Source organism: Mustela lutreola, chromosome 8 (assembly GCF_030435805.1).
Source record: "Mustela lutreola isolate mMusLut2 chromosome 8, mMusLut2.pri, whole genome shotgun sequence".
In the NCBI taxonomy this organism is placed as follows: domain Eukaryota; kingdom Metazoa; phylum Chordata; class Mammalia; order Carnivora; family Mustelidae; genus Mustela; species Mustela lutreola.
This window is the reverse complement of record NC_081297.1, coordinates 85,762,407-85,783,771: the sequence shown is the minus strand read 5'-3', so window position 1 is coordinate 85,783,771 and position 21,365 is coordinate 85,762,407. Positions and strand designations below refer to the sequence as shown.

Sequence of the window (21,365 nt, the reverse complement as noted above, 5' to 3'; positions counted from 1 at the left end):
ATTGTGAACAAAGAAATGGAAGACTTTTTTCATCTCCCAGTAGGTTTTGATATGCTACAGAAGCTGTTTCTGAATATAACAAGGTCACCTGTAAGCCCTAAACTTGTAAAGTATAAACATTCTTTGGGACTCTTGCTCATTGTGCTGTGTTTTCTGGAGCTCAGGCCGCCTTGCTAATGCCATAGCCCTGGTGATGACCTTCACCTGGGCTCCCTGGCACTGTCCCACCAGGATCCCAACAGTATTTTTCCGGGTTTCCAGGGATTCCCAGTCTGTGCCCTCTTCCAGCTTCTGTCCTCACTTATGACCCAGTTCCCCGGTTTTGTCAGTGTGGTTTTTTCTTGGTTCTCTGCTCAGCTGATACCCAACACTTACACTCTGGGGGCAAACAACAGAGACAGAATTGGGATTGCTTGAAAACAAAGAGGAACTATTGGAAGACTAGAGGAAGGTGCGCAGAATTAAAGGGCCAGTAAAGAAGTTGGCATGGAGCAGACAGGAAATAGGCATCGGGATAGTCTGTCTTGAGAGCACTCAAGTACCCACCCAGGAAAAAAATAGGTAAACTTAAACCAGGTTTATTTTATCTTCACAACAAAGCGCTGGGGAAATTAAGTCCTCTGGCGGAGCTTTGAGCTGTATAGGTCCTATGCCTGTTTTTTGTTTCCACCAGGGCCCTGAAAGGAATGATTGGCCAAAGAAGCCCCTCTGACTTCCAGCGAGTTAGGGCAGGCCAAGCACCTTGGGGTTCCACTGAGACTTAACAGAGTGAGGCAAGACGAATCCCCTCCGGAAATCCAAGTACTGCAGGCGGGGCCCAGACTCTGGCTGCCAAGAACGAATGAACGAACAAGCGAAGGAATGAACAAATAAGGCAGATGTTCACTGCATTCTTCTATCTTAAAACAATATATCTGATTTTGCTACTTGGCAATTTAACTTTTTAAAAATTTTTTAAATTAATAAATTAATTAATTTTAAGGACTTTATTTATTTATTTGACAGCAAGAGACAGCTAGAGAGGGAACACAAGCATGGGGAAGCTGGAGAGGGAGAAGCAGGCTGAACAAGGAGCCCGATTTAGGGCTTGATTCCAGGACACTAGGATCATGACCTGAGCCAAGGGCAGATGCTTCACGACTGAGCCACCTAGGTGTCCCTTTTTTCTTAATAGAAGAAAATTAGTTTGGTATGCATGTCTTTTTTTTTATCCCCAGTATTTTATTTATTTATTTGAGAGAGAATGACTGCATCCACGAGCAGGGGGAGAGGGAGAAGCAGACTCCCCGCTGAGCAGGGAAGTCTTCCTCAGTGGAAGGCAGCTGCTTAACCCACTAAGCCACCCAGACGCCCCTGGCATACATGTCTTCTAAGCTTATTTATTATTACTATATCATTGTCATGGTCATCATTACCATAGTGGGTACTGTAGAGACCTATTGATTTTTTATGAATATTCTTCACCCTTAAGGTCCCAGATTCTGTTCAGTCTCTGTCACATCCTTTTACTTTCAAGGCAGTTCTCCCAGAGCACAATGGACTTGTTCCTTTTGCTCCCCATGCTGAAGGCATTCTGTAAACACAGGGGCATGGAAGTTTAGTAATACAACTTCCCCTTAATCTCTGTTGGCTTGATTTTTTTTCTTTTGCTTTCATCAGTCAGTGCTTTTATGGGAGACCTTAAAATGGTTCTGCCCTGTGTTAAACCCTTTGCTTAAATCAAGGTACTAACAGAAGTTGTGTCTTCTGATGATGTTTACTGGTTAATCAGAGCAACGTTGGCAGGCAGCAGTTTATTTCAAGGATAACAAGTTCATGTTCAAACCCTGGAAGGCTGATGCCAGCAGTTTAAAAACAGAAAAACAAAAAGCTTATTGACCTTGAATCCAGCTTCTGTTTTTTTAGATGGAAGTATGTAGTAAGTGACAACTGATTACTAAAACACAACCATTCCACACATGTGCTTGAAGAGGTTTTGTGCCCTAGGAGGCTTTTGGTGATCAAATGGAATTTTGTATAAAGTGCAAATCAAAGCTTTTGATAGTTTTTAGAAAACTTTGCCCATTACAATTTATGTATGTCCCAAGAAAAGTTTTAAGAGTGTTAAAGTTTAAAGTTTTAAGTTTTAAGAGTATTCTTTCTTCTCTAAGACCAGATGTTTGTATGGATTCATCTGTGCTGAGTCATGCTCGAATCAGTTGAAATAAACATTTACCAAGAATCTTGGAAGGAAGATAGAGTTACTGGTCTAGTGTTGGGGCTGGAGTGAGACTTTCTGGCTCCTCTCCAAGTACCACCATTTCATAGCTGTTTGACCTTGGGCAAGTTACTTAGCCATTCCGTGCCTTAGTTTATTTTAAATTTAGAAGAAGAATCAAGTTTATATTTTGGTTGTAGTGTAAGAATAAATGAATATGTGAAATATGCCTAAAGCAATACCATAAACAATGTTAGGTTTTTAGATGGTTGCTGTGTACTGTGTTCTAGGGCATGAGAGAGAGATGGTGGGGGCATGGGGGGTGTGCGGAGAGATTATCTGTAGAGGAGCTAAAAGTCCTATGTGGAGGTCAGACACATAAACATACTTAAACGTAATGTAGCAGGTGGTGGACAAGGCAGCAGAACACTATAAGTACAAGCAGCCTGCTAAGAACAGCCCAACCTTTCAAGAACTGTTCTCTTATAGACCTGAGCTGAAGAGAGAAAGATGAAAACAACTGAAATTCGGCACAGTGATCAAAACCAAGAACTGGCTGATTTGAGTACAAAAACTGTGTTAAAGTTCTAGAGGAGGTGATTCCCCTGGCAGAGGGCTGGCCTTCGACTTCTCTGTTGTAAACAATGAACTCATTGATCGTTCCTTGGACATAGGGTCTCAGTCAGGCCTCTCTTATTACACAGGGTGGTTTTGCTTGGCAATATTATGAACAGTCTTACAGAGAGTATCTTAGGACAGACCTTTGTGTTGGAGAAAGTCCAAATTTCATTCAAGTCCCAGCCTTTCCAGCTGAGGCATCCTTTTACAAAAAAGATCCCACTGTGTGATGTATTTTTAGGAGGTACAGATGAAAGGCCCCCTCACAGCCTTGAGGTTCCATAGGCAAGGGCCTTACACACAACAGCATAAGATGCCAGCACAGAAGAGAGTAACTGGTCCAAGCTGAGCTAGCTATGACGAGGAGGAGCCCAGCTTTGAACCCGAATTTGATACAAAAGAATACATAAGCTTTGCTATGCTTATTTTTTACTTTATGTTTTCTAACTAAAACTAAGCCAGGTATAAAAAGGAGCGAGGGAGAGAGCGAGAGGGGGGAGTTGGTTCATAATCATAGCTGCCAGCTGTATTTTCTTTAATTCTTTTTAACAAGGAACTGTTCTGATATCCTAACCTAGGAAGAGGGTCACTGCAGCTTTAGCTGGGTCTGGTAATGAATTTTGCCTTTGTTTAGAGTAAATAATACTGTAATAACACATTTTGGTAAAATCCCCTCCACGCCCCAGATCTTTGAAATACTGGAAAAGACAGAGACCACAATTTTCTTTTATTTACATCTAGTTCAGGGTCTCTCTGAATCCCATTCATGAACTATTTAAGCAATCCATGGACCATCAATTAAGAATTTTTGGCCTAGATTATTCTCCATCTCTGTATGGAACACATTTCTGTTTCTTCCTTTCTGAATTGCCAAGCCAGAGAGATCAGCCAGCCTCCCAGGGCAGAGAATATATATTGAGGATTGACAAATTGTTTTGTAGAGGAGTGGGTGGTAAATATTTTAGTCTTTGTGGGCCATATAGTGTCTTTTACAACGACTCAACCCTGCTGTTGTCTCAGGAACGACGCCAAAGATAATGGGTAAATACATTGGTGCGTCTGTGGCCCACAAGGCTATAGTTTGCTTACCAATGAGATAAACATTGTGATAATAAAATTGTAGTGTTTCTATGCCCTGTGGTACCTTTCTGGCTTAGCTTCACATGTTGATCAGCTTCAGGAATAGTCCTGACCACATACTGGCCTTGGTTGAAATCTCTGCTCTACTACTTTCTCGGTCTGTAACTTTAGAGAAAGGTCTTCATCTCTCTGAACCTCAGTGTTTTCATCTGTATTGTGGGAGGTACGATAATTCTACCCGTCCTGTAGTTATTGAAGGGATGCAAGGATATGATCCAGGGAAGTAGGTGCATGGCCCAGAACTGGATTCCAACTGAGCATCCCGTCCGATGATTACTGGACTTTTGGAGTGTGGTGTTGTGCAACCTCAGGTCACAGCAAGGTCAGCACTGAAGAGAATCACAAATCTTTCTTACTTTCCTTTTCTGTTAACCTCTGGCTGAACACTGCTCATTATTATTATTTTTTCTAATGTTTGTTTTCTCATCGGGAATTTGGGGGTAGTTCTTGTGGCCTATTGTCCAGGATGCCAACAAAACAAATTGGTGTTCTATAAACTTGGAGATATACCTGAGAGAAGTAGCTTTTTATTTCTGTTTGTTTCAGTCATTTCTGTTCTTTTCCAAGTGTCGTACAAATGAGAGGTCCGAGGGAGAAATGTGATGTATATGAATGAATATCCTGAGTTGAAAGGAGATTTTTCTTTGAAATCATCATTGGGATTATGAATAGGGATCGAGCTCCAACCACATACTTAATGAATACTACGTGTCTTTGTAAAGTAAATACTGAAGCTGCTTGTTTCCACTGAAACAATTGGGGCTACGGAATCATAGCATCCATAGCGCAAATGAAGGAGACTGGCTCTGGAAGCAGCCTGGCCAGTTACAGCTACGTGGAAAGTTTTGCTTTTGGCCAGTTTATTTCCCCTTTTCTACAAACTACTCATTGTAAAATGGGAGACTGGAAAAACAAAGCAGAAAAATATCACAGAGAGAACATAAAGGTCAAAAACAACAATGGAAAAAGCAGTGTGTTCTTCGGATTCCAGTTACTCCACCCACATCTGCTTGCCTGTTATGAATATCATTACTTCCTCTGGCCATCACTGAACAATGCCCCGATCTTCACAAGGACCATGTTTCCACAGACCTAATTGTCTGTTCCTCTAGCAATGCATAAATTAGAGTCACCATGCTAATCACACAGGGGGAGGGATCAATCCCAATATGCCAGTTATGTCCACGCCAAAATCTGCCCATTGCCATGCACTACTTATTTCTGCCTAAAAAAGTTAAGAAATTTTCCTGTATAGAAAATGGAATGTTTTTAAAGCCAGTTAGCACTCTGCCCCAGATTCTGCCACTGTGACTAAATTCACTTTGCATAATATTCATTTTATTCATTTATTTATTTATTTGAGAGAGAGAGAGAAAGAGAGAGCATGAGAGGGGAGAAGGTCAAAGGGAGAAGCAGACTCCCCACGGAACTGGGAGCCTGATGCGGGACTCAGTCCTGGGACTGAGCCACCCAGGCACCCCGTAATATCCATTTTAAATATTCCATTAAAATCCTGGCTCTCTGTTGCACCTGAAGGGTCTCACTATAGAATGATTGAAGGATATCAGTGTTTCACTGGAGCACCCGAATGTCAGCATTTGTCTGTCTTTTGTCTTGGGTGGATCAGTTTCTACTTAGACGATTCCTCCAGTCTCCTTCCTGGGGCTCCAGTCCTGGCTGCCAATGTTCAGGGAGCTTAATAAGAGGGGAAAATGAGATCCCAATGTTCAGAATACAGATCTTCACATAATATACCTTTGAGGTACCACCCCTTCCCTTGGCAGTTGACCTGTTGTTCCCAGGTGCAGGATTTCTCTAGCTGAGCTCTTCCAGAGAGTAAAACTCCTGCCTTCTGCTGGCATGGAGAAAGAGTAATGAAAAAAGCCACTTGGGTATACAGGGTAAGGATGGCGATCTGGGCTTAACCTGCTCCCGATACAGATTTAGTCCTTGTTCAGCCTCACCTCCACCCCCAAGAAATCCTAGCCACCTGCCCTGCGGGCACTGAAGCAGCCTGCGTAAGTCTGGAGTTTGCCTTCAGATGATGATATCTTCTGGTTGGTCTTTAGCCTCTTGCACTCTCTGTTAAGTTCTGTCCTTTGGAGAGTTCCTCAGGAACCCAGCCAAGGGGTTTTAAGTTGGGACTGTCTTTGCTGGTCATAAGGAACCTCTTATTTTAGGGAAAGTTCAACAAAGATCACAATGCCCTTACATATTTCCCCAACAGATCTTTGACACTTTGTATGAAACCCTTCTATTAATCTTAACTTTAAATTAAAAACTAAATGAAAGTATGTTACCTGGGAGAAGGAATGTAGAGCATTAGAGTTGCCCCAAAACTAGGTTGTCCTGCCTTTCTCCTTGCTCTCTCTCATCAGCTGTCCCCCTCCCACATTTCATCCATGCACAATCTGGGAGTTTTCTTTCCAGGTGGGCCTCCATCATTCCCCTGCCACCACCTCCCTGTGTGTTGAGGGAATGAGGGACTCTAGGACCAATCTAGAATCCTCTAGAATTCCACCTCAGACACTGACCAGCTGTATAATCTTGTGCAGGTTAAATGTGTGGTTGCTAGTTACAAACGAGAAACAGATCCCCTCCTGCCCCCACCTGCCCCTGGAATCATCTTCAAAGCTGCACTGTTACCCTGTAGGGATTCCCCAGGCATTTCCTTATGGCTGCCCTAGCAAACTAACACAGTGGCTTTGGAAGCAGGGTTTCTCTCTTTTTGAACAAAATCTCATTCCCTTACCTGCAGCTTGTAAAATAATTATACTTGCGTTTCTTTATTTATTTTTTAAAATTAGCCCAGATTTGGGTACATAGAAAATGTTAACTTCCAATAGAAGTTAATAGGGAGGCCAGTCTGCAGTCATCACTCTTATCATGATTTATTTTTGCAGACACTCTTAATTTTTGTTTTAAGGAAGGTTGTAAGTGAACAAAAGAAGCAAGGAAGGAAAACACTGAATGAATCTGAGCATGCAGGTTTGTTCTGCAGAGAATTATCCATCACCCTGAGCCACCATCTCTGCTTCCTATCCAGTTAGCATGTTAATTTAGTTGTGCACACCACCCATTGCCTTCATTATTTTCCATAGAAGCGTGTTTAGTAACTCATATATTTCATGAATTCTGAAAAACCCTATTTAGATGGTTGTAACAGACATTCCAAATGCAGGTTCATGAAACTGAGTAAAATATGAAAGAAACCAATGATGTTCCTAAACACAGTTCTTTGTTGCTCTTTCTTCTTTTCTTTAAATTTATTAATTGTAGGTCCGGAGTTCAGACTCTGCCTCACAATGCCAAGGTTCACTATAACTATGCCAATTTCCTGAAGGACCAGGGTCGTAACCGGGAAGCCATCTACCACTACAGAACAGCCCTCAGGTAAGCCCCACACAATTGTCTACCCCTCTGCTTCTCAGGCCCTTATTCATTCACTCGCCCACCCAGTATGCACTATGGGGGTAGGGGTAGACAGTGGATCTCCCCTTTAGGGTGGTAAGGATTCTGGACTCTCTATTTTGGCTCAGTGTTCAAGTCTATTGTGAATGTAGTAATTCTGCCTCACTTCTAATTGTTGGTGTTCCTGCAGAAGTTTCCGTTGGTACTCACTACTCAATGAAGTGACACTGAGTCACATACACATGGAGGCAAACAAGAGTTGGTTGTCAAAAATACACTCCTAGATTCTCTGAGCAGGTATTCCAATGAATTCTTCCCACTTTAGGCTTCTCATCATCAGAAAGAATTTATATGAAGGCATCTGAGTATAGAAATGAAATACCCTGATAATTGTATTAAATAGAAAGAAAACTATAAGACACTTGATTACCATATTGGGAATATGTTAATAAGGGGCGTGTGTGTGTGTATATGTATGTACACAAATATATAAGTGTATGTGCATATATATATATATATGAACAGCCCTGATACTCTTCTTGTACTCCTCTGCTTGTATTCATTTGGAAGAGACTGTACAAAGCATAGCTTTGAGTTGTCACTTTAAGAGAAACCACAAATTCAAGCCTGCATTACCAGCGGCAGATCGCTCTTAAGTACTCAAAATAGCAACTCTCACTTTCAAGATGATCTTATCTAAAAGATCCCACATGATGAATGTCTTTAGCCTACACCATGAGGGCACATGAGAATTATATATAGCCTCAGAGTCTCCAAATATGGGCAAAACAAAGAAACATGAGTCTTTTCTTTTTTGTACAATGAGGCTCACCGAAGCCTTTGAAAGAGTTTTCCATGCCCCTCCAGACTGGCCCACATTTGGCTGTATTTTCTGCTTTGAGACATGCTTCATATGTATACTGAACACATCTACATTTCCCTGAAGCACGTTCAAGGATTATCTCAAATCTTAGTTTGAAATCATCATTCTTAAAGTAACCAGCCAGATTTTTAAAATTATCCTTTTGAACAATGTTCTTACATAGACATATTGTTCATAAGTCAAATTCTTTTAGACTTTATGCTCTCATTTAATACTCAGTATGGCAAAAATTTTAAGCTGTACTCATCAAGTTCACTATCAAATACTTTAACAAAGATGAAAAAGAATGCAAGCTCCAGAGGAAAATTGTAATGAAACTTTTTATTGAGGAAAAGAAGATTTTATTAAGGAATACAAGATGATTTTTAAGGATTAATAAAGAATTATGTTCTTTCCCTGGAAGCCAGTTTACCCAACTCTTTACAATACTTAACTCTAGTTGATGAGGTTAAGATTTGGTTTTTTTCTGTATATTTGATTTTGTGCTCCAAATGTTCTAGTGAACATGCATTATTTTTTCAATGAGGCGATATAATTTTTAAAGAGGCATATATTCCTTCAAGGGTACAAATAAAGTATGTTTTGGCATAATAATTAATTAATGTTTCAGGGTTTTAGGTGGCATTCTTGAAGAGAAGAGAGCAGTAAATTTGCTCAAAAAATAGTGGTTGAAAGGAAGTATTATCAGTGTCCTTCAAAATTTGTTGCATTCTAAAAAACTGTTTTCTGTCAAGTTCAAACAGAAAAAATAAGGCAGACCCTAAGGCACAGCCTGGGGCAAAGATATAAATTATATAAAATTCTTGAGTAGCTGATTTTACAGAATTATAGTAGCTGGTTGGGTAGTACTGCTTTTTTCCCATGAAACAATAAAAATAAATGTTTGCTTCAGCAACTGTGCTTGTGGAAGAAACATGTCCTTTGAGAAGTAGGGGAAAAAACAATTAAAGCTATAAATACCCTGCATAGTAATTAGTGAAATATTTCATCCTCTCAGACCAGGCTCAAAATACTTCTGATTTAAGTAGCATCATTTCTGTGTGGATACCTTGGTGGTGAATTTTCAGTGGGTGTAGGTGCTTTGTTTTACTTTTTTAATTTAAATAAATTGTCACTCCTTGTGTTAGAAAGGGAAAATACCAGGACTATTCATCATTTTGATGATTATTCATCCTAGGTGACGAGAAAATTGCCCTTTTTAAAAAATTAAATTAAATTAAATTTTTTAGAGAGAGCATGCACATAAGTGGCGGAAGGGGAGGGGCAGAGAAAGAGTGAGAGAGAATCTGAGGCAGGTTCCATGCTCAGGGCAAAGCCCAACATGGGGCTCAATCTCACACCATGACCTGAGCTGAAATTGAGAGTCGGATGCCAAACCAATTGAGCCACCCAGGCATTGCCCTTATTTTGATACTGCTCTTTTTTTGCTCAAGTTGATGAGACAGGGACCCCCCCCCCAACTACCTTATCTTTATTTCAACTTCAGTATATTTGATATTTTCCATATTTGCACACAGCCAGAAAGAGAATGATTAGGGAAATGCAGGGCTAACTGTGTTATTATTTGAAATCAGTCCCCACAATTATCCATTTCTGTTGTAATGACTGTGTAGATCCCAGAGGCATTGATGGAATTAGTCATTAGGGTTGTGTCTGTACAAATATCATTTTGGCTTATAATTCTAGAAATAATGCTATGTTAAATTGGTAATTATATATGGCATGAATATTCTGTTCCTTTTAAACCTTATTGTATGTTTTTTTTAAAGATTTATTTATTTCAGAGAGAGTGAGAGAGCAGGGTGGGGGAGGAGCAGAGGCACAGGGAGAGAGAAAATGCTGGAGCAGACTCCCTGCCAAGTAGGGAGCCCAATGTGGGGCTCAATCCCAAAACCCTGAGGTCACTACCTGAGCCGAAATCAAGAGCTGGCCACTTAACTAACTGAGCCCCCCAAGCACCACAACCTTATTCTATTTATATATATATACATATATGTATGTATAACTCCCCCTATGTTTATTTCAGCATTTTTTACAATAGCCAAGATACAGAATGTGTTAATTTTTTTTGCTTTTTATTTATTTATTTAAAGTTTTAACTTTTAGATCTTTTCCATTTTTTTATTATTATGTTATGTTGGTCACCATACAGTACATCATTAGTTTTTGATGTAGTGTTCTAAGATTAATTGTTTGCATATAACACCCGTGACCTCCTTAATACCCATCACCAGGCTCACTCATTCCCTTCCCCATCTCCTCTCTAAAACCCTCAGTTTCTTTCCTGGATTCCAAGGTCTCTCATGGTTCCTCCCCCGCTTTGATTTCCCTCGCTTCATTTTCCCCTTCCTTCTCTTACTGTCCTCCATGCTATTTCTTATGTTCCATGAATAAGGGAAACCATATGATAATTTTCTCTGCTTGACTTTTTTCACTTATCATAATCTCCTCCAGTCCCAACCATGTTGATGCAAAAGTTGAGTATTCATCCTTTCTGATGGTTGAGTAATAGTCCATTGTATATATATGGACCGTATCTTCTTTATCCATTCGTCGTCTACAACCTTGTTCTGTTTTTTAAACAAAATGAAAGTACCAAGTTCTCCTACCTTTCAGTGAAGCTCATTTATTCTGTTTCTGTAGTACAAGGGAAATCTTCCCATGCTGTAGCTGAGGTTACAGATTCAGATTAAGACCCAAATCAGCAAAGGAAAATGGCAGAACTCTTTTTTTAAATCCTTAATGAACACAAGTGTTAGCTTTGCTTTGCTCAGAGGGGAGCTGTGATGTTTATACCTGTTCCAGATTCTATAAAGTTTGGGATTCCATATGGTTCAGAATCAGAACCACTGGTGGTTCTGCCATATGCCTCCAAAGCTTTCTGGCCATTGTTTAGAACCTGGAAAAGTTCCTACCATTCCACTTCATATGAGTGGAGTAGAAAGTTCGGAGATGACCCAATATCTCAGCTCTTCCTGCACAAAAATGCCCATGAAATAACTCATCCAATAAGCCCAAAGGGAGAGAGAGATCATGCTCAGACTGAGCAGCAGATAAGGAATGTGTACTTGGCCAGTGATTTGTTGATTACCTTAAAAAGTTACTTGAAAGGATAGAATCATAAAACAAATCATGCACACTCTTTAATGATTTATTATACCCTAAAATTTCCCATGTACATCCACTCACCAATCTTCAAATGTCAAACCAAGCTTTTTTCTTTGGGCAAGAGTCCAATGATTACAATCTGCAAAAATCACATCCATAAGTCATTTCTCTGATGATCAGGGTTTGATACTTTCAAGTGGAATAAAAACTGTAATGACTGTGAGATTTTTCTGATTTTTCTCCTATAGCTTTTTTTTTATAGATACTCCACATCTAATCAACAGCAATTTCTTGAGCAAATTCCCTTCTTTGAGTATTTCCAGAGTATTTACATAGTATTCATAGAAATTACAACACTGTTTTTCACATTTATATTTTATCAGTTTGCAAGATATTTCATTACATGGTACAATTGCAATAAAAACCACAACTGCAACAAAATTGTTAACAAACACAACTGTCTTTTAGACATAAAACTCAATTTACAGGATCAAAATGGCCCAGGCTTATAGAGAAAGTTTATTAAGTTGTGGGTATCCACCAATATGTTTTACAGAGAATAGAGAACATCTGGAAATCTGACAACATAGTGAAGAGATTTCACTAGAGGTGCTCAAGTCATAGACATTGTTTTTCATCTTATATTTAAATCCCTTGCATGACTCAGTTACTGGTTGCTTAAAATGGGCTGGTCGTCAAGAACCCTGCACCTGGGAAAGAATACAGTTCACTTTGTCCAGGTGGGTCAAGAAGGTTTCCCTGTTGTCAGCAGCAAATTATCTCAGGTTCCACAGAGCATTTGTTCACTTAGATGCCTTCTTCCTCCCAACCCACTATAATAAGGACCCCATACCCAGATCTGCTATTGTGTTCTGGTTGATTGGATATCGGCCCTGTGCAAGATTCCATCCTAATACAAAGGCTGTGATCTTCAGTCACCCAGACTGCTGTTTTCTTTTCACAGGTATGGTTTCAACATGAAATACACAGTAAATCATCATCTAAGATTTTCACCCTCCCATACTCCTATCAAGCAGGCAATGCATTTCCCTTCCCTGATAGCACTCAAGTGTGCTTGGGCAGCCATGAGACCCTTAGAGTGGCCTTATCCACTCCCAGTGTATCTGCTGTTGATGTTCTAAACAGAAAATCTGAAGGGAAAGAAACCTGTTCAAAAAGGGTAGAAGTCCTTGACCAGACTCTTTTATTGGCATAATTAAAGGGGAAGAAATATCTCTTTTAATGTTTCTGTCCCAAAGAAATCTCTGCTAGCTGTTTAATTGCCTACCACGTGGAAAAAGATAGAACTAAAATCTTCCTGATTGGAATTTTTTAATGGGTAAAATAGAGACTCGTCATGATAAAAGTAACCATTGATAGCATTCTTTGCACTCCTTCCTCTGGGGATAACTGGAACTCTGGAAGGATACTATTAACTGGGTAAGTCTTTGTGGAAAAAAAGGAAGTAATAAAGGAATCGAGGAAACATTGTATCATTAGAGTCTAAAGAATCTAACCATGTGTAATTAACGCCCTGTTCACTGATGTCCTGAGTAGATTAATAAAATTATTACAATTCCTTTGAAAAATGTTGTCTATAAAGCTGGTGGAGTTTGAACATTTTTTTGAAATCAGGATTTAATGGTTATTTTAAAAGTCCTCATTACACAGCCTATTTTAAGTGGACATTTAAAATAACTCTTATAAGTAAAAATGACCTTGGATACCAGCTGCCATGTATTTCTGGAAAGAATTAAAATTCCAGAACCATTTGTTAACCAGGTTTAACAAGTGGAGATGGGCTCTTCTGCCCGTGTGGTATTTTCATTTATAAAAGTCTAAATATACTTCCCAGTATCACAAATAGACATTTGAAATTATTTTTATTTCTTTTTGTTGATGAAATTAGAGCCTCCCTCTATTTATTTTGCGTTAAGTCTGGCAGTTTTATTCATTAAATCCAAGAAGTTAAACACTATTTTATTTAGAAAACTAGAATTTCATGACCACTCTTATGGACTAAATTTCCAAATGAAAGTTTTATAATTTCTATTGAAGAATATTTTGCTGTCTGGTTTTCTTTTGTTTCTTTGTTTGTTTGTTTGTTTTCCTCCTGCCTTCTACCATTCTTTCACTTCAAGAGCTTGCCTTGCTTCCCCGGAAACAGAATCCAAGGCAGGGATCTGTAAGCAGGAAGTCCGCTGAGAAGCACTCTCTGGAACACTAGGGAAGGAAGCCAGGCGAGCAGGATGGGCAGAGGGAGAGTTGGGACAGGCAGTGCGGTTCCAGGGTCTTTGGGTGACCGCTGAGGAAGCTCTGGAGCTGCAAGGGCCCCTCAGGATGGCCATGAGTGGCGGCAATAGATGGAACCTTTATGTCCCCTTACAAACCCATCACTGCCTTGGGTGAGGGAGTTCCCTGAGGCTGAGCGCATTGCCCAGAGGCTGTGAGGTGTCAGCCACTGGGGAAACAAGTGTCTCAGACGTGAGTGGTATCTGGGTGCTGAGAGACAGCATCTGAGGCCCCGGCTTAATTTACAATTTCTTATATAAGCAGATAATGACTGTTTTAACAATATCATTTAGATTTTCTGGTAAAGTGAACAACATATGAAGTAACACCATACTTCGTAGGGTTGGAATATTACAAAATAACTCCTATAAAAAGCTTAAAGCAGGGACTAATCCCTGGCAGTGATAAACTCATTAAGTGTTACCTATGTCCCAAATCTGACCACTTCTCTCCACCTCCATCCCCGTGTCTCACTTAGATTCCTGTCCCTCAGAGGCTCTGCAACGGCCTCCAGGCTCCACACTGTCTTTCTCAGACCTCACCTCCTGCTACTTTTCTTGCCGCCTTGACTCCAGCCATGTGGGGTTCCGGAGACTCTGAATTTGTGGTTCCCTCTTCCCAAAACACCCCCTCCCTCTCTAAAAGCTGCTTCTTCCCCTTCCTTCGGGGCTCTCCACTTGGGTCATCTTGTCAACAAGGCCTTCCCCAGCCACCCCACTAAAGAGTGCAGTCACCACCAACATAGTCTATTCCTATTTGCTTCATTTTCTTCACTGCATTTATCACCTGCTAATCTGCTTCTCATCTCTAGAAGGGAACCCCACCAGAATAGAGATTTGTTCCTTGTCCCGAGCCTGGAGAGCCATGCCAGGAACATGGCACTTTGACAACATGTGTTGGATGGCCGAACACTACACGTAAACATCTTTCTACAGCCTGTTTTTAAGAAATGTGAATTACCTGAAGTTTTAAAAAATGGCAACTGAGGTATAGTGTAAAAACTGAAGACTATCAAAAGCTGATCCTTAGTCACTTCTACGGAGCATAAATTTAATCTGCCCCCAAACCCATCTTGCTCTAATGCTCCTCAATGGAGTTTGTTAAAACTCTTCCTTTAAACCTTCACTTTATTCACTTCTCTGTGCACTTTTCGATTAATATTTAAATATTCTCAGGGCACCTGGGTGGCTCAGTCAGTTGAGTGTCTACCTCTTGATATTGGCTCAGGTCGTGATCTCCGTTGGTGAGATCGAGCCCCGTGATGGTCTCCCTGCCCAGCAGGATGTCTGCTTAAGATTCTCTCTCCCTTGGAGCACCTGGGTGTCTCAGTGGGTTAAGTCTTTACCTTTGGCTCATGTCATGATCTCAGGGTCCTGGGATTGAGCCCCACATCAGGCTCTCTGCTCAGTAGGGAGCCTGCTTCCCCCCCCTCCCTCTCTGCCTGCCTCTCTGCCTACTTCTGGCCTTTCTCCCTCTGTCAAGTAAATAAGTAAAATCTTAAAAAAAGAAAAGATTCTCCCTCTTCCTCTGCCTCCACCCTCCCCACTCACATGCTCATTCTCTCTCTCTCTCTTTCCAAAGATTTATTTATTTTTTAGAGAGAGGTTGGGAGAGACCATGCTCACGAGTAGGGGAAGAGGAAGGGAGAGAGAATCAATCTCAAGCAGACTACCTGCTGAACGCAGAGCCCAGCATGGGGCTCGATCTCACCACCTGAGTTCATGACCTGAGCTGAAATCAAAAGATGGATGTTCAACTCACTGAGCCACCCAGGTACCCCTCTATCTCTTTCTTTAAAAATAGAAATTAAAGGGGCGCCTGGGTGGCTCAGTGGGTTAAGCCGCTGCCTTCAGCTCAGGTCATGATCTCAGAGTCCTGGGATCGAGTCCCACATCGGGCTCTCTGCTCAGCAGGGAGCCTGCTTCCCTCTCTCTCTCTGCCAGCCTCTCTACCTACCTGTGATCTCTCTCTGTCAAATAAATAAATAAAATCTTAAAAAAAGAAATAGAATTTAAAATATGAAAATAAAATAAAATAAAATACTTTAAATAAATAGTCTCAAGTTTCTGCCATCTTGAAACAAATGTGCAAACCAGCCTCTGCATCTCCTGTTTCCCTTTTCCTTCCATTGAGTCTGTCGTTTCCTACCTTTTAAGTGTTGAAATTTCCTGGTAGTCTCAGTGTCTTCTCCTTTGTTTTCATCTCATTACCCCCTCAGCTATGAGTGGTTCCCGTTCTACCACCAAAACTCTTTTCCCCAAGAGCCCCTGATACCTCCATGCAGGGAACTCCAGAGGAGGACACTGCTTGGGAGTTAAATTCCTTTACTCTCAACAGCATTAATTTTGTTGACCGCTCCCTCCTCCTTAGGGCAAATTCTTTATTAGCTTCCATGCTGAGTTGGTTTTCCTTCTGTTTCTCTAGACTCTCCTCCAAACCCTTGATGGAGGAATTCTCATGCACCTCCTCTAGGCGTTCTTCTTTTCTCAAGCTTTGCTTTCCTCCCAAGGGATTTCTTTAGTTCCAAAGACTTTAGTTAGCATCTGTATGCTGATTAATTCTCCAAGCTGTAATTTCACCATGCAACTTAACTATATCAGAGCTAGCTGATTACTGGATGTTTCCACAAATTTCCCTCTGCACCTGAAACTCACCTTACCACCTTCTTTAAAACCTACTCCTTGGGTAGATGGAGAGGAGAAGGGAGTTGAGGGAAATTGGAAGGGGAGGTGAACCATGAGAGACTATGGACTCTGAAAAACAATCTTGAGGGTTTTGAAGGGGCAGGGGGTGGGAGGTTGGGTATTGGAGAGGGCACGGATTGCATGGAGCACTGGGTGTGGTGCAAAAATAATGAATACTGTTACGCTGAAAAAATTTTAAAAAAAGAAAAACCTGCTCCTTGGCCTTTATTGCCCTCTTTTCCAGTTTGTGCTTAAGCCAGAGTAAAATGTTTTGTTTCCTTTGTTCTGTTTGATTTTGCTTTCTCTCTTTGGAACACCTTTCTTCCTCTTCCTGCTTCCCCTCCTCCCCTTCCCCTAACCCTCAACTATTACTGCCCCCCAGGTAAAGCATCATCTCTCCTGGAAACACCTTGGTGAACACTATGCGTGGATCCTGCCATGGGCTCCTGCTTCTCGTACTTCCCCTCCACGCCTCCCATACCCCCGTACCCACAGTTTCTGCTTTGTCTCTTTCTGCCGTGTGTGCTCTGGTCACAGTGCATTAAAGTCCTCTGCCACAGGACCTCCTTGAGAGCAAGGACTCCTTTCTCTTTATTGTGTGGGCCCTTTGCGGAGAGCCTGCCACATTGTAGGTGCTCAGTAAATGTTAAAATGTTTGTTGCAAGAAAGACCGAATGAATATGATGCACAAAATATCAAGACCCCTTTAGAGTCCAAGGACAACTCCATTATAAGCAGTGTTTCTCAGTGGGAGAGCTGTCAACAATTTAGGTGGACCAACTCTTCATCCTGCAGTATTGCCCTTCCCATCACAGGATGTTAAACACCCCTACTTCCTGCTTGTGGTGACCACAAATTCCTAAGGTGGATGTTCAGGATATGTGCCCTCTTCTCTCCCCATCCCTTATGATCTTCGTGGGCAGGTATGATTGGGAATATGGACATACTTTTCCCGTCCTCTGATATCTTTTTCTAAGTCAATGCAACAACCCAAGTACTATTCATGCTACGAAGTGTTATTACAGTAAAGGTTCTGTGCACACCTTGATCTGTCACACAGGACTTTGAATCTTCTTACAGCCTTGATTATACCTTTTAAAATTGCACGTGTCTGGAATTCCATTTGGTGTTGAGCATATCAGAAAGGCTTGGAGGAAATTGCTCTGGTACCTGTGGGGATCATTTGCTTTAGATGTTGAAGGACTGACAGGCTTTGGAATGAGGGTTTCACAGAAAACATTCCTATATTCTTAAAGTGGAGAGAGTCACATGTCCTTCACATCTGAGAACTCACAGCAGAGGAGAGACAGATGGATACAAGATGACTTGAGTGTTCACTAGGTTAGAGATGAAGAAATAATGGATGTTATTTTGACTGATGGGAGCAAGTTGAAGGCCATTAACAGCAGTGAAGAGAATGATTTGGGGGGGGGGGGGGGAGTGATGAGAAATCCATATGAGAGAAGGAGACCTGGCAGTTTCAGCCTGCCAGGTTCATTAGGGCTGTAGAGGAGCCAAAAAAGAACACCCAGAGGTCCTTCAGCTCACCCCAAGACAGTTTGTAGTAGAACAAGTATGATGGCGGGTATGTTTATACCCATCATCTCATTTGTTCACACAGAAGGTCAATATGTTATTGACCTTATTGTTACAGAGAAAGCAACTAAAGGGCAGACATAAATTCAGAATCACATAGCTAGAAAGTTACCTCAGGCCTCTGAGAAGGGTTTAATTATATTCACCATTTTTTATTAAAGAGAGCAAAGAAGTATTCAATTCAATACATTTCCCAACCTTTAGTGTTAAGTTGTCAGGAATCAGGAAAACTCAGCTACTTAAAATGACTTATTTCCTGAGGGCATCAGAGGTTTTACTCTAAATTCTCTTGGAAACTCAATTGGGTGGAGTCCTTCTGGATCCCTGGGAGAGGTCAGGCATTGTGGGAGGTCAGATAATTGAGTTGGCCCTCTTGGGAGAGCACATCCCATTTCCCAAAATGGCATGTAAAGTTCTTCCCAAAGCTATCTGAAATGGGTGGGAAGGAGTATAATGCAAAAAGAGAAGTGGCAAGACTTATTTGCGGGTTGTTAATGGCAATTTCAAACAAGTAAAACAGACCAGTAAGTGTCAACCCACTACATTTTAGTGACACAATGGCTCAAATCTTATAATAGGAAGAAACCAGGCACTTGAAAAAGGCCACAGACTTATCTGGTTGAAAATATGCTGCTGACTCCTGAAATAAAGTTCACTTTGGGTGGTTTGTTTTGTTTTGTTTTGTTTTGTTTTTGATCCAGTGAAACAGATTTTATGGTGGAATTTTTTTCCCAGCCATATTTTTTCTTTGTGATTTTTTTTTTCCTCAACAGGAAATAGAAAATAAACATCTGACCTTAGCATAGTTAACCTTAAATAAATTAATCCATGGAATGAAAATCAGAGAAATAAATCAGGGTGTGTATATTCTGAAGGGAAATTACAAACTAGAGCTCATGATACAGTATTACTTGCACAAGGAAATGCTTTATAAGGGACTCAAATATTGAAAAATTAAGAGCATCCTTAACTTTGAACAAACTGTACACAGTTCAAAGTAAATGACTGAAAAAAAAAATGTAAAACCGCACTTTAGTCACATCCATCTTACGTCTCTGAGTCTTCAGGTTGATCTTGAGGTTAAAGCTTAAGAACAGTAGAGCATACATGCATCCGGTACATTTACTGAGTGTTGCAGGTTCTACAAAGCTTTTCCAAATACTGTGGTTGTCAGAGATACCATGGTTATTTTGTATGGCAGGTAACATTTTTCCAGTGCATAAGAATCTTAGAAGCCAAGTGTCCTGAGGATTGAGTTCATTCTACTTCTGGCCCTGAGAGGTGGTTCTTATAAGATCATAGTCAAATGGATTGGCCAAAGTAAAAAAAAGAGAAATTATTCTAAATAGAAGCTCTAATTTGTAGCAATTTATTTATTTGCTGAAGGTGGAATGACTTGTGATTTTTTTGGGAAAATAAATAGATTTACAGGAGCCAACTGTCTTAACTGTCTTTATAGGAACCACTCCTTCTAAAAAAAAAAAAAAAATCTATTATCTACTCAACTTCTTTCCTTAGCTATAACACAGTACAATAATTCTATTTAGAGAATTAGGAGGGTTAAGGTGCCTGGGTGGCTCAGTCAGTTAGATGGCTGTCTTCAGTTCAGGTCATGATCCCAGGGCCCTGGGATAGAGTCCCACATCAGTCTCCTTTCTCGGGAGGGAGCGTGCTGCTCCCTCTGGCTGCTCTGCCTGCTGTTCCCCTTCCCCACCCTCCCGCTCGCGTGCGCTCTCTCTCTCTCTCTCTCTCTCTGACAAATAAATAAAATCTTTAAAGAAACTATTAAGAGTGTTAAATGAGGGCGCCTGGGTGGCTCAGTGGGTTAAGCCGCTGCCTTCGGCTCAGGTCATGATCTCAGGGTCCTGGGATCGAGTCCCGCATCGGGCTCTCTGCTCAGCAGGGAGCCTGCTTCCTCCTCTCTCTCTGCCTGCCTCTCTGCCTACTTGTGATCTCTCTCTGTCAAATAAATAAATAAAAATCTTTAAAAAATAATAATAATAATAAAAATTTTTTAAAAAGAGTGTTAAATGAGATAGTGGAAGAAAAAGTGTGAAGTATCATTAATATATCCTTTGGACCCATTTTCTTTTGTTCCTGCCCCCAGGGATGATCTATTAATATGTTGTTGATGTTGATTCTCAGAGCTAAAGTAATGGAATGGAGGGAATAACAATAATATCCTTAACTACATAATTTATCAATTCTGCATAAGGAAATGTTACTAGATAAAAATTAAGAACCCCTTAAATGCTCAAATGGACATGTACTATCAAGAATACAAATTATCTAATACTTAAAAAAATTATCTTCAGTCCATAGAACTGTATCTCTGTATTTAGATTTCATTTTTATTTTATTCTGTTTTGGGGTGGGGGAGGGACAGAGAGAGGGAGAGAGAGAATCTTAAGCAGGCTCCACACCCAGTGGGAAGCCCAGTGCAGGGCTCCATCTCATGACCCTGAGATCACCTGAACACATATCAGTAATCTATACTTAAATGACTGAGCTATCCACAAAATTTCATTTTTTTTTTAAGATTTTGTTTATTTATTTGACAGACAGAGATCACAAGTAGGCAGAGAGGCAGGCAGAGAGAGGAGGAAGCAGGCTCCCTGCTGAGCCGAAAGCCCAACGTGGGGCTCGATCCCAGGACCCTGGGATCATGACCCGAGCCGAAGGCAGAGGCTTTAACCCACTGAGCCACCCAGGTGCCCCCCAAAATTTCATTTTTAAAGAGAAAAAATGAACTTCCTTATACCTGGAGCTGCTTGACAATACAACATATTTTTGTATAGTAAATTTTAAAAATTTAAGGCACCAAAATAATAATAATAATAAATAGCAAGAGAGCCCCCATAAACAACACAAATGTTGAGTAAGAGTGGGAGAAAGAAAATCCCATGGCTCTTCACACTCGTTTTAAGAAAAAAACAGGTCTGAAAATCACCACTCCATTCTAGTTGAGAGAGGTTTTTGTTGAGACTTTTTTAGATAGGGAAAGGAATAATCAGTAACAGAACTTTTATAAAATATACCTGTAGAAGTCAAAGTCAAGAAGGGCTTAATTTATTCTGACAAGGGAAGTAGCAACATAAACATCTCTTAAATTGTTCATTTTTCCCATAGAAAAATCCCCTTCTGGAGACCTCAGTATTGACTTGGACCCGAACTAATTCAAACACAAGTTCGTTTAAAAAGTAAACGCACAGAATAACCTTGTCCTTGTCTAGGTCTTTAGTAAACAAGAGAAGAATATGTGTTTTAAGAGAACATCTGCATCTATCTAAAACTGAAAATAAAATGTAGTATTTTTTTTCCTGACCTAGTTATTGAAGAATCCTGTTGATGAAATGCAGCTTTGTTTTATAAATAATGCAGTGCCTGCTTCTGAGTAGCTAAACTGAATCAGATCCCTAGGGAGAGAGGATATTGC

The 21,365-nt window shown here is 40.6% G+C and overlaps 1 protein-coding gene across 3 annotated transcripts in view; it reads left to right on the top strand.

Moving 5' to 3' along the window:
* Positions 1 to 21,365, top strand: part of TMTC1 (transmembrane O-mannosyltransferase targeting cadherins 1) — a 277,223-nt gene that overhangs the window by 198,111 nt on the left and 57,747 nt on the right. For all 3 annotated transcript variants that reach the window (XM_059185860.1, XM_059185861.1, XM_059185859.1), the window contains one exon: positions 7,235 to 7,348. In XM_059185860.1, coding sequence (XP_059041843.1) covers positions 7,235 to 7,348 — 114 coding nt within the window. The remainder of the gene's footprint in view (positions 1 to 7,234; positions 7,349 to 21,365) is intronic.